This window comes from Mya arenaria, chromosome 12, assembly GCF_026914265.1.
Source record: "Mya arenaria isolate MELC-2E11 chromosome 12, ASM2691426v1".
NCBI classification, from domain to species: Eukaryota; Metazoa; Mollusca; class Bivalvia; order Myida; family Myidae; genus Mya; species Mya arenaria.
This window is the reverse complement of record NC_069133.1, coordinates 38,860,764-38,878,231: the sequence shown is the minus strand read 5'-3', so window position 1 is coordinate 38,878,231 and position 17,468 is coordinate 38,860,764. Positions and strand designations below refer to the sequence as shown.

At 34.1% G+C, this 17,468-nt stretch overlaps 1 protein-coding gene across 1 annotated transcript; it reads right to left on the bottom strand.

The window, feature by feature from the left end:
* Positions 1-4,538: 4,538 nt before the first annotated feature.
* On the bottom strand, positions 4,539-17,468 carry LOC128212441 (N-acetyl-D-glucosamine kinase-like). Its single transcript, XM_052917903.1, has 9 exons — positions 17,380-17,468; positions 15,247-15,331; positions 14,015-14,113; positions 12,886-13,027; positions 11,794-12,017; positions 10,761-10,848; positions 9,270-9,367; positions 7,665-7,743; positions 4,539-6,996 (listed from the first exon to the last, which is right to left on the bottom strand). The coding sequence occupies exons 1-9, from the start codon at positions 17,412-17,414 to the stop codon at positions 6,818-6,820; spliced, it is 1,029 nt and encodes a 342-aa protein (XP_052773863.1). The 5' UTR covers positions 17,415-17,468; the 3' UTR covers positions 4,539-6,817.

The window sequence follows — 17,468 nt, the reverse complement described above, 5'->3', positions numbered from 1 at the left end:
TGTGTTGTCCACAGCAGCAGAGGAAGCGAACCCCAGAGCTAGTAAAGCCGCATCTCGCCAACCTGAGTAAAGTAAATCAGATTCATTAACTTTGAATTAAAAAAGCGACACATAGAGCTGCACTCTTACAGATAGAACGTTTTGACAACTGTTTGTCTTTGAACGAGCAAATTTATGCGAATATGGATGGAAACCAGCTGACTATAAATGCGATCGCAGATATTTACATTTAAGTTAAAAAAAAATGATGCTTTATGCATAATGCAAATAATACAAAAGTTGTCAAAACAGTAAATCTGTGAGTTTGCAGCATTAAGATCGGAACAAAATCCATGTCTAGCTTTCCGCATAAATTACAACCTGAAAAATTAGTACAAAATCAATCGATTTAAACAATAAAAAGGTGTGTCTCTTTTCTTCTACGAAAATTCACCCGGTTTGTATTTTTACGGAATCTTTTTGAATCAGTCCGAAAGTTAGAAAAGTCCAGCAGAAAATATTTAATCTCTGACATATTCATGATTTTTTTTCTGTGGTCTTTAACCAAATTCAAAGAGTAACGGCTATGATTTATGTTCATTACTCAGTCTTTAAAACAGTCATTCAAATTAAAAGAAAGAAAATAAACAAGCGACTGGCAACTGTAAAACATTTCAAGACACAACATTTAATCACAAGAAAACATAACGTTGACCTGCCAGCGTTAACCAATTCAGCGTCTCACCAAATTGAGTAGAAATACATGACCCTATGCTCGAAAAGGAATTAGCTTCAAACATCCAATTTCCACGTGCAATGATTTTTCCATAATATTTACAATACAAATTCACTTTTTTCAATACAGTGCCAGATTATGTTTAGTTCTATAGAGCACCCGTTTCTTCTCTTTCATTCAATTTTAATAACCTATTGATATTTGAACACGAGCACTCTTTTTTCTGTATTAACATCCGGATCTTGGTCAACGGAGGGGCAGGGGAGATAACTGTTGCATTGAGCCTAATAGAGAGTGCATCCTAGACCACATACGGGTACTTGACAGTTTGTTATAACCTACATTTACTGTATTACTTTTCAAAATAATAATTTGCATTTCAAATTGCATAAGCCTTTGATAAAATAATATCAGTAACCTCAATGAAACGAAGTCCGCTTCAGAAAATGTATGCACCAATGTGCAATATCATATTTATAACAACATGTATACACGGAAATGAATCAAATATTTTCTGACACTCGGGTTAGAGGTCTTTGGAAAGATGCTAAGATGTATCTGTTCTGATAAGTAAAAGGGCCACTTCTGGCATATATCTACGAGGGGAGGGGTTCTAGTAGGGCTGTGGGAGAGATTTTTAAAGCCCTCGACTGTAGATGCGCGCACAACACTTTCTTCCAGGTGGTTCCAATTTCCAAGTGTTTCCAAAAAAAAAATGAGTGTAAATACTGTTCAGTGTGAGCAAAAGGAATGTTACATGAACGTGTGTTATTTGAAACACGTCTATCTATTATATTAGAAGTTAAATAATCCGTGTATGCCTTTACTTTTATGCAGCGCTTATTTGATTGTTTAGTCAGATATAGAGATCAGGGTCACTGCTGTCTTAGACCAAAAGAAAATGCAGTTTGCTTATCGTATATTTCTCCAAGATCATGAAACATAAAATGACTTAATTAGTGAAACATGCGTTTTGAATTATTTTTTATCCCAAATAACGTGCAAAAACGTTTTAATTATAATACTTTAGCCGTGAATTAAAATGCAAAAGAGATTTGGCTTTCCGAGCAAATTCTAATTGACAATGTGGTAAACCTGGAAACACTTTGGCACGGCGGTCTGGTTCTAACCCACACACTACATAATACTAAAAAAGGAAAATGTGAGCAAAACTAATATTACCTGTAAACCATTGTGACGTCATAAATCAGTACAGTGGGGTTGGCAACTTTACTTGGGGTGTGTGGGTAGTTTTGTGCCAGTACGCGGGTGATTATGTTTGATCCTGCGAGGTTTTCTTGCGATGGTGACGCAATGGACGTTCATACGTTCCACTTCGGATAACAATTCATGTTTATATATTCCCATTAGTCGTAATATCAAGAATCATAATGCATTTAAAACACACTTTAATACCTATGAACAGAAACGTGTGTCCTGATGACAGCCATTATAAAACATCCGTCTTGTATCGCTCCTGCCTTCACCTGACCAATATACATGCAATGCTGACCACGTGACACTTCATTCACTCAAACCTAAATATATACAAGTCGAGGGGCTAAAATTCATTGTTCAAATACAATGTAATATCATTACACGTTCTATTGTGTTGTTATACTTTAATTGAGAGTGTGTACTGGCACGGATTACTTAAATTATAACCAGCTCTAGTGGATGCTGTCCTGGTGGGGCGTTGTTAGAATATGCATATATTGTATTTGTATTCTAGTGGATGCTGTCCTGGTGGGGCGTTGTTAGAATATGCATATATTTTATTTGTATTCTAGTTGATGCTGTCCTGGTGGGACGTTGTTAGAATATGCATATATTGTATTTGTATTCTACTGGAGGCTGTCCTGGTGGGGCGTTGTTAGAATATGCATATATTGTATTTGTATTCTAGCGGAGGCTGTCCTGGTGGGGCGTTGTTAGAATATGCTAATATTGTATTTGTATTCTTGTGGATGCTCTCCTGTTGGGGCGTTGTTAATGCATACATTATATGCGTATTCTAGTCGGTGCTGTCCTGGTGGGGCGTATACATAATTATATTTTATTTGTATTAAAATGGGTACCGTATGGGTTGGGCGTAATTTAAGTATACATGAAATTTGTATTATCGTCGGTGCTGTACTCGTGGGGCGTTGTTTAAGTATGCATACATTGTATTTGTATTCTAGTGGGTGCTGTCCTGTTTTGGCGTTGTTAAGTTATACATTATAATTGTATTTTAGTGGGCACCGTCTTGGTGGGGCGTAGTTAAAGCATGCATACATTGTATTTGTATTCTAGTGAGTACCGTCTTGGTGGGGCATAGTTCAATATGCATTTTTTAAATTGTAGACAAGTGGGTATTGTCCTGATGGGACTTAGTTAAAATATGCATACCTTACATTTGTATTCTAGTGGGTACCGTCTTGGTGGGGCGTTGTTAAAGTATGCATATATTGTATTTGTATTCTTGTGGATGCTGTCCTGATGTGGCGTTGTAGAGTATGCTTACATTTAATCTATATTCTATCGGATACTTTCCTGGTGGGGCGTTGTTAAAGTATGAATACATTGTATTTGTATTTTAGTCGGTGCTGTCCTGGTGGGGCGTAAACATACATTATATTTGTATTCTAGTGGGTACTGTCTGGGTTGGGCGTACTTAAAGTATGCATAAATTGTATTTGTATACTCGTCGTTGCTGTCCTCGTGGGTCGTCGTTAAAGTTTGCATACATTATATTTGTATTCTAGTGGGTGCTGTCCTGTTTTGGCGTTGTTAACGTATCATACATTATACTTGTATTCTAGTGGAAACCGTCTTGGTGGCGCCAAGTTAAAGTATCAAACATAATACTTGTATTCTAGTGGATACCGTCTTGGTGGGGCGTTGTTAAGGTATCATACATTATACTTGTATTCTAGTGGATGCCGTCTTGGTGGGGCATTATATTCGTATTCTAGTCGGTGCTGTCCTGGTAGGACCTTGTTAAAGTACGCATACATCATGATATTTGTATTCTATCGGGTACCGTCTTGGTGGGGCGTAGTTAAAATATTCATTTTTTTTTAAATTGTATTCTAGTGGGTGCTGTCCTGTTTGGGCGTTGTTAAAGTATGCATTATTATATTTGAATTCTTAGGCTAGGGACTCTGTCTTTGTTGGGCATTGTTAATGTATGCATACATAATATTACTATTCTAGGGGATGCTGTCCTGTTTGGGCGTAGTTAAAGTCGTCATGTATTATATGTGACACAGTTGCTCCTTTAAGTGTTCAGTACATTTATAATGCATGTTTTACTTATATTCAGAAATAATGAATACATGTTGAAATCAATGGGTTTTATGAAGTAAACAGAGTTTAATTTGAGAGAAAGGTGCAGAAAACACGGTATTTCTACTTTCTGAGACGATAGTAAATCGCAGTAAAATTTTTAGCACTCACCAATCATTTAATATTTTTGCTTTTTAATAAACGGTTGCAATTTTGGTATCAGAATTATTTTTTTAATAATTGCATTAGTTAGTAGGTTTAACAGTCAAAACCGATGTTTGTTATACATGTGACTCTGTTGATTTTGAATAAGAGTGTCACTTTAAATGTACATGTACACATTTTAAAATTCTTATTAATGCCAGGAACCTATAAATCGGTCCGTGTTATTTACCTCTTTTGTCAAAAAATAATTTTACTGACGATTCTTTGTATTTCCTTTAAAATTCGCTCTCTGAGTCTGAGACCACTGCCAACATGGGCACTGGGAACATCAGTCTTGTATGGTAGTAGGATTTCTAAGAAAATGCAAAAAATTAAAAATCATAAGACGCCATTTTTATCTTTATTATTGTCCGCATTCCCTTCAAGTACAATGATCTAAAATGATCTGATTATAGTGTAACACAAAATCACATTCCAGAAGCAAACAAACACGAACACCACGTGTATTGCAATAGGCATTGAACGCTTCAATAAAACGTATCAATAAAGTACATGAACAAGTAAATACAATGTAGGCCATCATCGACCACAATAATACAATGCACCATTTCCACATATACAAAACATATGCCACATATCTGTCCAGCAGACAACAATTTATCAGCTTAAGACACTACAACACAAGAGGTTGCCAACTCTGGTCTGTTAAACTTAAGTCAATCAAGGGGCGTAACTCATCAGTCAATCAATGAGCAATTCATCAGTCAATCAATGAGCAATTCATCAGTCAATCAAGGGGCGTAATTCATCAGTTAATCAAGGGGCGTAACTCATCAGTCAATCAAGGGACGTAATTCATCAGTCAATCAAGGGCGTAATTCATTAGTCAATCAAGGGGCGTAATTCAGCAGTCAATCAAGGGGCGTAATTCATAAGTCGATCACGGGGCGTAACTCATCAGTCAATCAAGGGGCGTAATTCATAAGTCAATCAAGGGACGTAATTCATCAGTCAATCAAGGGCGTAATTCATAAGTCGATCACGGGGCGTAACTCATCAGTCAATCAAAGGGCGTAACTCATCAGTCAATCAAGGGGCATAATTCATCAGTCAATCAAGGGACGTAATTCATCAGTCAACCAAGGGGCGTAATTCATCAGTCAATCGCGGGGCGTCAGTCAATCAAGGGGCGTAATTCATCAGTCAATCAAGGAATGTAATTCATCAGTCAATGGGCTTGTCAACACAAGGTTAAAGTTCTTTGCATATCAGCACTATTAACGACATCAACAACACCAAGTCTGTGACGATAACTCTTTTGCTTAATTTTAAACAGTATGCATTTATAAATATTTACTAAAACCTTTGCAGTAAATAATAGCTGTCAGTTTCCTAGACATGAATGATAGTTAGAAACTAAACCAATCTATCAATTACGGTACCCTAAATCTTTGAAAGGTTATGAACCCTCTTGCACATGAAATATACTTTTAAATACATTATATATATAACCAGTTATTTCCTCAAGACAAAAATTATCTAAATCAACACCGTTTTTCCATTTTTAAGAGACAAGGGTGAATATTGAATGCAATATAAAAGAAAATGTTGCACAATGAAACGTGATCAAACATAATTTATTCAAGATGCATTCGAGCAAAACAAACTGACAACAACCACCTGATTGCTTGATTCTATGATAAAATGTCTACGAAAGTTTTCTCACAAACTCTTGCACAATAATTAATGCAACATTCAGTAAAAAACAAATAAATTTCAATCCACTTATATTTTTTTTTGCCGATAATAATTAAGACAACAGTTGAAATAATTACATGTTCTCATGAAACAACATTACATCACAAATTTAAAGGCTGTCTGTAGACATACAGTTACACAATTAAAGGGAACTATCCCTGTTTTTACTGTGAGTTACAGCAGGAAATACCAAAACTAAGACTTACATCAGTATCATGAATTAGCTGGGTTTTTTTTTATTTTAACCTTTTATAGTAGATTTATCCAGAAAATTTTATCCCCCGCCGAACCGAAGGTTTCGGGAGGGGATATTGTTTTAGCATTGTCAGTCCGTCCATTATTTTGTCCGTCCATCCATAACCATATCTTGGTAGGCATTGATCAGAAAATGTTCCAACTTGGTCAGAATGTTTCCCTTGATCAGATCTCGACTACTTGTAAAAGTGGGTCACATGGGGTCAAAAACTAGGTCACTATGTCAAATCTTAGAAATATCTTTGGAACAAACAAGAGGCATCATACATGGTCAAATATTCATGAAACTTATTTAAAATGTTTTCCTTAATAAGCTCTTGGACATATATAAAATGGGTCACATATGATCGAAAATAAGGTCACTAGGTCAAATCTTAATAAAAATCTTGTTTATTAATTAATTAATCTTATTTCAAGTTTTAAATCAAATATATTTTATCAGGGTCCCACAAAGGATGCCGTGGTCATGTTGTTGTGCATCTAGTGGGAAATTATTGTATTCATTGTTTTTATTAGATATATTAAGAAGAAAAAACGGGGACATTTCCCTTTAAGTATACAAATAAAATGCATGTTAATTTTTTTTTTCTGGAAGTATTCTTATCATAATAACAACTGTTGGTCAGGAGGAAATTTCTGCAATTGGAAACATCATCACATTTTTCCATGAAAGAAGATCTCAGCATTTGCACTGTAGTCCAGTGGCAGTTTAAATCCAACAGCCCGGGCCCCGAGGCTAGCCGCTCCAACACTGGCCGCCTGTTTTAGCCTCTGTAACGTAACCTCGCGTATTCTTCTTCCTGGCCGTTCTGCTGTCAACACCTCCAGAAAGCCTAGCGAAGTTGAAACGCTTATAAATCAATTGGAAATGACATTCCAAGTTCAAATTCCTTAATTACATATGACAACTTAGCCAACATTAAAAAGGAGGCTTTTGAGTATGTTAAAACCATAGAGACATGTATGTGTATGTCCTTAATCGGGCCATGATGACAAACAGTCTCATGTCCAAGTCTAGACTCAGACTCAGACTCAGACTCAGAAATGAACTTTTATTAAATTTCACTTTTATAGGAAAATAAATGTGAAAATTGATACAATTTCGAATAGTAATAAAATTCAGGGGATTTTCTCAACAAAACTCACCAAAAAAAAAGAAGCAACGAAATAGAGATTTGCAGCTTTGCCACTTTAGTCTGAACTCAGAATGTTCGTAATCATGGCCCGAGAAATTGCTTTCACTAGTGTCCTGAGTTTGAGTTTCACACTCGAGATATGATAATGCAAATCTTACTTTTATTGCAAATTTACTATATTAAACTGAAGCAATGGTGCAAAAATAGATGAACATTTTCTAAATATCAGATTTTACCATTAACACACATAAACATCCATTTATAAATTGTTTATAATGAAACTTTCACAAATCAAAATAAGAGAAGTAATTGTATTAAAAAGTACTCCAGGATATTTTTGTTAACTAATATATCATCAAACTAACCTGGTTTAAGGAACTGCCAACTTTTCCATACCGAGCCTACAGTCACAACATGGAGTCCACCCTCTCCCTCAAGTAGACTCTACAATGTTTAAAATTTAAGCTTAATCACCTTGATAATAATGGTGTCAAAAAGAGAAGAAAAAAATGAATTTAAAACAAAACAAGAGCTGTCGTAAGACAGCACGCTCGACAACGCCGCTTTGACTTAGAAGTGAATACAATAACGATGTAATATTACCAAGGTTGGTCTGTTTATGTCAAACCTAACTAAAATTATTTGATACATAATGTGACTTTGATGCTGCCCTCCCCAAAGCCCGCCCGAACAATGATGCAAGTCATTCAAATAACTTGATTTCTCAAATATGCCTTTCAAAAGAAATTAAAATAAAATATAAAAAAAAAATCAAAAAAATCAAGGGCCATAATTTGTATTAAGGGTTAAAATGGAGTTATGTTTCTTGTTGTAAGATGGTTGTAAATAATTACTTAGTGCATTGAATGAAAGGTATAGAAGTTTTTTTATTAAAATCCCAACTTGCCATTAACTTTAACATGCCCTAAAACTTTAACCTTAGTCAATCAGGGGCCATAACTTGTATTAAGGATAATATAGAGTTATGTTACCTCATTGTGTGATGGTTCTGAACAACTGTGTGAAGTATTTAGTCAATTGTAAGAAGGGTATAGAAGTTGTTAATAAATATCCCAACCTGCCCTAAAACTTTAACCTAAGTTCCATAGTCAATCAGGGACCATAATCTGTGTAATGGATAATATGGAGTTATCTAACCTCATCATGTGATGGCCCTGAACAACTGTGTGAAGTTTTAAGTCAATAGAATGAAGGGTATTGGACTTATAAGTGAAAATCCCAACTTGCCCTAAAACTTTAACCGGACGCCGATGTTGACGCTGGGGCGAGTAGAATAGCCCTCCTTATTCTTCGACTAGTCGAGCTAAAAATTACATTTGCATTGTCCTTTGTACAGATAAAACTTGAGGTTCATATTGTATAAAGGGAAGAAGTTCTGTTATACATGTAATAGTAAATTTCAATATTGCGCTACAATTGGATTAGTGTGTGAAGTCATTTAACTAATGATATTTAACATTACAATAATCAGCTATTCTTTTAAACAAACGTATGTTGTCGGTTACATTTCTTTAAGAATAAAAACTCAAATGCAGAAGATACTGCTAATCTTTAACCATAATGGATAATTATTTAAAATGTAAATATAAGTATTGATCACATTTTTTCTTACGTTTATGCTTTATGAACGCAGTAGGGCATGCGAGCCCTCGCTTACCCTACTGCGTTCATACACCATAAACGCAAGAATAAATATGATTAATCCTTAACTGTTCCACAGGTATTGTGCAAATGCTTCTTCTATTACCATTTTTCTTCATTGATCAAATGACAAACCATTACAAAAGCAAATATATAAAAATTTGATAAATGTCTTAAGGTATTCTCGTAAAACGTTTATTTTTTTGTAAATGATTTGCATTTAATAACGTACCTTTAATACATGTATAGGTTATACTCAGATTTATGATACATGTTTAAGTTGAAATTTCTAGCATGGGATAGAGTACCTGTGCGATAGCTGGTTCCACTGCTACAATATGGCGGGCAAGAACTTTTCCTGCTTCCTTGAACACATGTTGACAAAGCTGGTCCCCGTCTTCTGCTCCTGTGGGTTATACATATATAATTAATGTCTTTGTCAATGAAATTTGCATAAATTTTTAATGTTACAACAAAGAAAACCCATACCTTGAATAGTAATATGAAGCGATGGTCGGAGCTAACAAGATTTAAAGGTAACCATAATCAAACATGGGCAATGTATTCAGTGATTTATCTTGGATTTTTTTTCACCGCCTGTTCCTTTCATATTGGGAAAAAACCGGTTTTGATCGATCAGATTTTTTTATATCATATTTTACATGGTTTTTTTCTTTCATATGATAAAATAATTGAGTGTGAGCATTTCTGCATTTTATGGGGAATAGGTAATGTGGAGGGGTCATGAAATACTAAACACAAACTTATGGTATATTGTACCTTTAAATCCTTGTAAAATCATAGGCTTTCTGAGATGTACACAGACTGTCCAGCGCTTTTTGGCAAGAAATAAGAGCTAATTTTAGGGATAAAAAAATTAATTTTAGGGCTTATTTAGGGCTAAAATTAGGAATTTAAGGCCTAATGTGGTGGTTGTAAACATCATAATGGACTTACGTCTGCGAAATTAACATGATATAAGTACAGGACATACACCAGGCCCCAATATCACAAAAATACTCAAGTTAAGTCTCAATCTTAATCTCAACTCAATTTACCAAATAAAAGCATCGTTTTGTTCAAAATCTTGTATGTTTTTATACTTTTTGAATATATATTTTCTCATAGAATATGTTATTGAAAGATGTTGACAATACTTAAAAGAAAACTAATTTTAGAGCAAAAAATATACTTGAGTAATTGTTAAAAGACAATGAATTGTACTCAAGTACATTTTTGGCTGTAGAATATTTTTCCCTTAGAATCTAGACCAAAGATTTTCATCAACCTCTACAATAATAGATGTGATTTTAAAATGTGTTAAATCATACTTATTTTTTTTTCAATAAATGTTGATGTTTTATTGTAAAATAAGTTGAGATTGAGTCTGAGATTTGTATTTTCGTGATATTGGGGCCAGGGTTCCATTGTCTCAGCTTTAATTGGCTCTAGCCTTTATAATTAAATCTTTGCCACAACATGCACAACGTCACAACCAATAAACAAGCCTGACATGCCTGACATGGATATACTCTGAATAAGAACTGTAAACTACATTAAAGACATATTTAACATGAAATAGTGAGTGTACTATTAGATTGTATTTTCAAAACTGTTGAGGCAATAAGAGAAGAAAAATTAAAAAAAGTAGGAATTGACATAATGGCTTTTTTAGGAATTCCCTTTGAATTTTGAGTTTTATTAGGAATTTTAGCAAAACTGAAAAAAGAGAGGAATTTTTAGGATTTTTAGGGCTGCTGGACAGCCTGTGTACAGAAATAAAGATATAAATAATTTACCTTTTGCCAAATGCTTGCACATCCCTGCTACATTTGACTTGTCAAACTTGGAATACATGTGGTCAAGCATGCCCACTTTATCTGAGATCTGAAAAGATAAATGTAGCATTTGCAAATACAGTAAACCATTGGATTGTATCGCAAAATTTAAGGTCTACAAGGTTACTGGGAAAAGAAAACCACATATGGTTTGTGTGAACATTCTCATTCATCAGATGTTTGACAATGATAAATGAATCATCACTCTGGTGTAAAAAATCTCCTATATCATAATTATTTAAAATTGCTGTGACAGAATAATAAGTACATAATAACAATTGATGAAATAAAACTAGAGCGCCATGTGTTGAAAACTGACCCTAATCTGGGTTTTGTTTTTTTCAATTCAAAACGGGGTAAAACTAAAAAAAAAAAAAAGCTAGATGTATGGGCATTACTATACATGTGCATATTCTCTCTTGAAACATATGTACCAAGTTTCATTTAAGTACTTGAATGCTTTATGAGGCATGGCCAAGGTCAGGTTTTGCATTACAACACATACAACGACACCTGGTCTGTTATAATATCTCTACTTTTTTTAATATGGCAGAAATTTTTTAAAACAAAATCCATCTCTTATAATGCAGTTACTTGCAAAGCAAGACTGATATTTATAAACATTGGTAAACCTCTTATTAAGGTACTGTATAGGTTGATGACCAAAATACTTAATTTTAATTTTAAAACATTAATATATTTAACTCATTCGACTTAAATAATCGAAATTTTCAAACAAACAAGATATGCCCTTGACAAAACTTTAAGCTAAGTATGAAAATTAACAAAGGGCAATAATTCAATTTCAAGTTGATACCACTAATAGTTCACAAGATATGCCCTGGACAAGTGAAAACTGGACGCGACCACCGCCACAGCCGCCAACAAAAGTAACCCCTATATGTCTCCTAGTCAGGCGACACAAAAAGTAAATAATTTGTGTATAGATTAAAACGTTTATTGCATAAACCTATAGTGTGACCCTTTAAAATACCTTAAAGTAGTCTTTCATGATATCCCTGACTTTTTCAACACTGTTGGGACAGATGTTTAAATTGTCATCATGGTCAAAGAGAGTCTTGAGCGCCAGCTGGGTGATCCAGTACGCCGACCCCTCATCGCCAAGGAGATGACCCCATCCACCACACCGTTTAGAAGTGTTGTCAGGGTTGATCAATTGACAGTTAGAGCCAGTGCCAGCAATTAGCACAATACCACCTGGGGAGAAATTATCAAAATAATCTATCCATTTAAAAAACATATCACTAGTTGCAGTGACCTTACTGAACAAAACCCGGCACGATTCTAACTCTTTGTTGACCACTTGAATAAGCATTTATTTATATTGCATGTTGTTCTCTTGTCAGCACTCGGTCATATACATGCTGAGTTGACCATTACAAACTAATATGTTTTTAAAGATTGCCAAGTCTTAGAATATATGTGTGTAAAGATCTCCCAACAAAACCAATTGCTTTTTCTTTCCATTTTTTAAAAAGTTTAAAAGATGCACTCGTATCAATGTTATTTCCCTCAGTCAATGTATCAAACAATACAAGAAAATGTACTTGATCATTGTCAATAAATATAAGAACAGCAGACAATTTTATAAAAGAGATTAATTCTTTGCTTTTTTTAGGTTGTCTGGTTAGCGCAGCGGTTAGCGCACTCGCTTCTCACCAAGGCGACCCGGGTTCGATTCCCGGCCTGGGCGCATGTGAGTTTGGTTAGTGGTCACCAAGCCGGACAAGTGGGTTTTCTCCCGGTACTCCGATTTCCCCACAACACAAGACCACACTCTTGCGCAACATCATGCCAACGAGAGTGATTAATATAAGTTGTAATAGCTTGTTTCACAATCGTTGTAAAATTAAATAAAGTTTAAACTTATTCTTTGCTTTGGTCAAAGTTAGCCCAAAAAAGTATTGATTGGTCAATATATATATTCAATAATGACGAATTTTGACTATTTACCAATCAAAATCATTTAAATGTGCCAGATCCAAAGATAACATAAACAAATTTTATACAATTGGTTGCTCTTCTCTCAAAAACTGTTAAGACATTCTCATATATTAGCACTAACCAGCCGGTGTGGCAGTGAAAAGAGCCCCCCATGTGTCACTGGCGATATAAACCTCTTCACAGTCCCCGCCATATTGTGATTTGATCTGGGCTATCAGCTGTTTCTGACTTTCTTCCTCATCAGCTCCACTCATTGACAAACCCTGTTGAAGAATATTTTTTTTATATAAATATGCATTTTTGAAAGGAAATAAATCAAGACACACTTGTAACAAGTGCACAAACACCTACGTGCACACATGCAAATGCACACTCAAATACTGCAGTATGGCCACAAGGTGTAATTACTATACATGTATTCAGTGTACATTCTAGAAAACATGAGAAATTTTCTCACTACTATTAAAGCTGCACTCTCACAGATATAACATTTTTACAACTTTTTTTATTTTTTGTCTTGAAAAGAGCAAATTTTTGCGTAAATATCTGCAAACCAATGATATAAGATTGTTGACAAAAATCAGATCTTAGATTTTCATATTTCCGTTCGAAAATAATGTTTTATGGCATAAAACATCAACTTTTGAACTTAAATATAAAAATCTGCGATCTTATTTTTTTGTCAGCAGTCTTGTATAACTGGTTTCCATGGCATTTCGCAAAAATTGGCTTGTTCCAAGACAAAAAAAAAAAAGTTGTCAAAACGTTCAATCTGTGAGACGGCAGCTTTAACAATTAGGTAGGATTTTCAAATATATGTGCGGGCAACATCAAACACCTCCTTAGAATTATTGAATATGACTTAATGGTTACAGATCTTTTTACTTGTATTTATCAATGGACAAGTTTTGAAATACAAAATCTGATTCATTTCTTTGACATGATGTGATTTTGTCGTATGCACTTCATTTTCATGCACACCAAACCGATTAAAACCAGTTCTTTAATCATAAAGGTTTTAAATAAAAAAAGTAATGATTCAATCATATAAACAACAAAAATATACATCTTCATGTTCTTTGTACACTTTCATGTACATGTCTGTGTAAAAAAATACTTAAGTTTATAAAGGCGAAACTATAATGCCAAATTGCAATGTTTACTGTGACTCAAATTTTTATCTTTAAGAAGCATTATCTCAACACCCACTAAATCACAGCATATTTGTATCTCCATAACAGAGTGGTTACCAAAGCTTTCAATCTAGTATCAGCAGGAAGTTTAGCAGTCTGTTTTGCCGTCTCCACCATTTTGTGTATTCGTTTGCAACATTCATCTTGTCCTATGAGCTGCAAAGCAGAAATATATCTTTTTTCAATGTAATGTAAGTGTAAATATATATCTCAATTTGCAGTGGTTGTAATTACCACAAGCTCATTAGCCATGCAATCGTCAGATGTCTGGTAAAATGCTTTTTGAGTTTGTTTTAAGCTTGAATTTTATATAGCAGGTCTTGTTGAACTTATTGGATGCCAAACACTGAGGTGTCAAGTTCTTATTTCATTGAATGATAAGCCACCTTTTTTATTTCCATTTTCATTTTAGTTGATATAATTTTATGTATCATGCAATTCATTTTTTTGTAGTTGTATACAAATTTTTGATTGCTTAGCCTTTTCTCAACAAATATAAGTAATTTAAGTTAACTTCTCTGAAAAATTCAATCTTGAAAAATTGTTTACCATTCTACATGTACTGAATAGATGTACATGTATAATAAAAAGATTTACAGCTTAAATTTATTAAGAATAAATATTCAAAACCGAAAGAAACTGTACATTATTGCTATGTATCAATTATTTCAAGAACAAATCAAAGTCTTAAAAAAATATTTTGATTTGCAACAATCAAAAGTTTTGATTGAAGCAAATTCAAATATTTTTTCTAGGGCCTAAAAAAAAAAATTGTTTGGTTAGGGTTACATCCTTAAAAAAAATAGGTAGGGTAGGTAGGCTTTTTATTTTTTTTTATTTTTTTTTTTTATTAGGTTTTATATAAGAAAATAATTTTCATCATTGGAGAATGGTGTTAAAGCTATCTTCTGTATATAAGCATTTAAGGTTTAAACTTAATATTAAAAAGCAATTTAAAAAAAAAACGAGATTTTTTTTTTATTTATTTTTTTTTTCTTCTTTTTTTTTCAAACTGACTATAAAAACGGTAGGGTCGGCGCCTATTCCGTAGGTAGGGTCGGGTAACCCGAACCAAATGTATTTTTTTTTTAGGCCTAGGCTTGAATCTCTCTTTAAAAAAAAAAACAGGTTGAAAAAAATGGCAAGTTTTATAAAAGCAAGCCTGAACCCTGAACAATCCAATTATTATGATCTCTCAGAATGAGCTTAGTCAATTTTAAATGGTATGCAAAAAATGATTGTTAAACTAATAAAATGTATGTATACAATAATTATGTACATGTACTCACCCACTGGTTGGTACATTCCCCCTTGCTCCATGCCAGGATCTGCCCATCTGACCGGTACAACACAAACTTGGACTGGGTAGCACCCCTAAAACAAATAAAAACATTTTCAATCATTGCTTACAGTAATTTCAATCATTGCTTACAGTAATAAATACCTGCAATACCCCCAAAAAACATTGACAACTTTCCAGTTTTTGTACAAAAAGTAAAAAGAGTTTAGGAACACAGATTAACCAACACCGAGTCAATAACCATGATTGTAGTTGACAGCACATCAAAACCATAGGAGACAACACTGCCATTATTCGATATATCACCACCATTCAATACCCTAATAACTAAATCTCTACTCTAGCAGTGTGTGTATACCATGTGATAAATTACGTCATAAATGCTACGTCGGAAAGCAACATTTTGCTTCGATTGAAGACAAGATTAAACAAAGATAGCTTTCCTATTTCTTTACCAAATTAAATGAAACGTAGCGCAGTCTATGCCACTTACGGAGCCCCGCATTCGGTCTTTTACCAAAGTTTGATAGAGAGTTTAGTTTCTTAAAAAACTTCGACAAACCTTTTCACAATATGGCCGTCTGACCGAGCACTGTCAAAACATTGTTTTGGAAACAGGTTTGTCGAAGTGTTTGGTGAAACTAATCACCTTATCAAACTCCGGTAATAAAACAAAGGCAGGGCTATTTAAGGGACAAAGACTGCCCTCTGTTCCATTTAAAATTGTGTAGTAAAAGAAAAGTTATCTTTGATTTAAGTCTTTTTAAGAAAATATTGCCTTCTGACGTAGCATATATGACGTAATTTATCATGTGGTATACACACACTGTCTAATCATGTGTAGTTATATCTTCAACAAATCATGGATGTGTTAGTATATTTATCATCAAAATAGGAACCTTATGTGTATAACATATCACATTCACGTAAAATATGCAGACATGTACATGTACAGTATATTTAATATACATGGATCATAAAAATACTTTTTTAAATGTCAAATAAAAATGTTAATATTTTCCTCTTAATTTAAGAATTGGGCAGGGCATGTTGTTATGATTACAGAATTATAATATAGTATTAAAAACTACATTTCTAATTTTTGTTATTTACCACTAGTTATACATGAACGGGTAGGTGTCAGGACATTACAGATCATGGACTTTGAGACCTAGGGAAATAAGCCTTCTATAAGTTACCCCCCCCCCCCCCAAAAAAAACCCCATGTATTTGTACACAACCTCTGTTAATTGATCTTAATCTTATTGCCTAATTGTCTTATCAGATCTTCAATCTGAGTATCCTGCTGTGCAGTTTTCGATGATGTATTATAAAAATGGACCCTAAATGGCACTGAGCCAATGAAGAATACACAGGAAATTGGCCCCTACTGTGACACCAGTGCAATTAACAGGAGATGCACAGCAGGGGATTATCATCCCAGACATTCCTAAACTAGGCCTTTAACAGACCAGACATAAAAGAACATATTTGGGGACATTACGGAGCATGATTTATGATTTTACTTACAGTTTGTTTTAATTTTATAACATACCATTGTAGAGGGACACTGCTGTACAGAACATGCTTGTAAATAAGATGAATCATAAACATATTTACAGTATGCAAACTTTTTTTACAAATGACTTAACATTATAATATGGTCCATTATGTCTGGTCTGTAATTCGTTCAATGTACATGTAATTTAATAAATGGGGGGGGGGGGACAAAAGGGTGTGGCATAATATCACACCATGCCTTTATGGATTTGAGCTGTAAAATCCAAATAAGTGACATATATACTTCCACCTACAAATGTACATGTATGGTTAATTATACATTCAATGCCTAAGATTAATTTACATGTGGGTGGGTCTAGCCACAAAAATGCATGTTAAGGGAACTTTATTAACATTTGGACATTTATTTTGTTCCCTTAACAACAAAGAGTCGCCAAAAAACCGTCAAAGACTCTGAAGCGGCTGTTTATATGGACTAGGGTGGGCGTGGCTCTTTGAAAATGACACATGAACAATTGTAAAAGAAATGAATGTCATCACAAATGGGAAGAACAACTCAAACGAATAAAACAAAATAACGTAATATGTGTGATCATAATACCCTTCTAATCCTCCGTAATAATGAAATTTTGACATCTTCTGCAGCTTGTTGTCGGTGGTACGCTTGGTCCGATTATTTGACTTTCGTAA

What these genes read in the sequence shown, in the direction of transcription:
- LOC128212441 (XM_052917903.1), bottom strand. Translation starts at nt 17,414, where the DNA reads ATGTCAAAATTTCATTATTACGGAGGATTAGAAGG. An exon ending in TATTACGGAGGATTAGAAGG is followed by an intron (nt 15,332 to 17,379) that starts GTATTATGATCA and finishes TATTTGTTTTAG; the next exon opens with GGGTGCTACCCAGTCCAAGT. An exon ending in GTGCAAGCATTTGGCAAAAG is followed by an intron (nt 9,368 to 10,760) that starts GTAAATTATTTA and finishes TATAACCCACAG; the next exon opens with GAGCAGAAGACGGGGACCAG.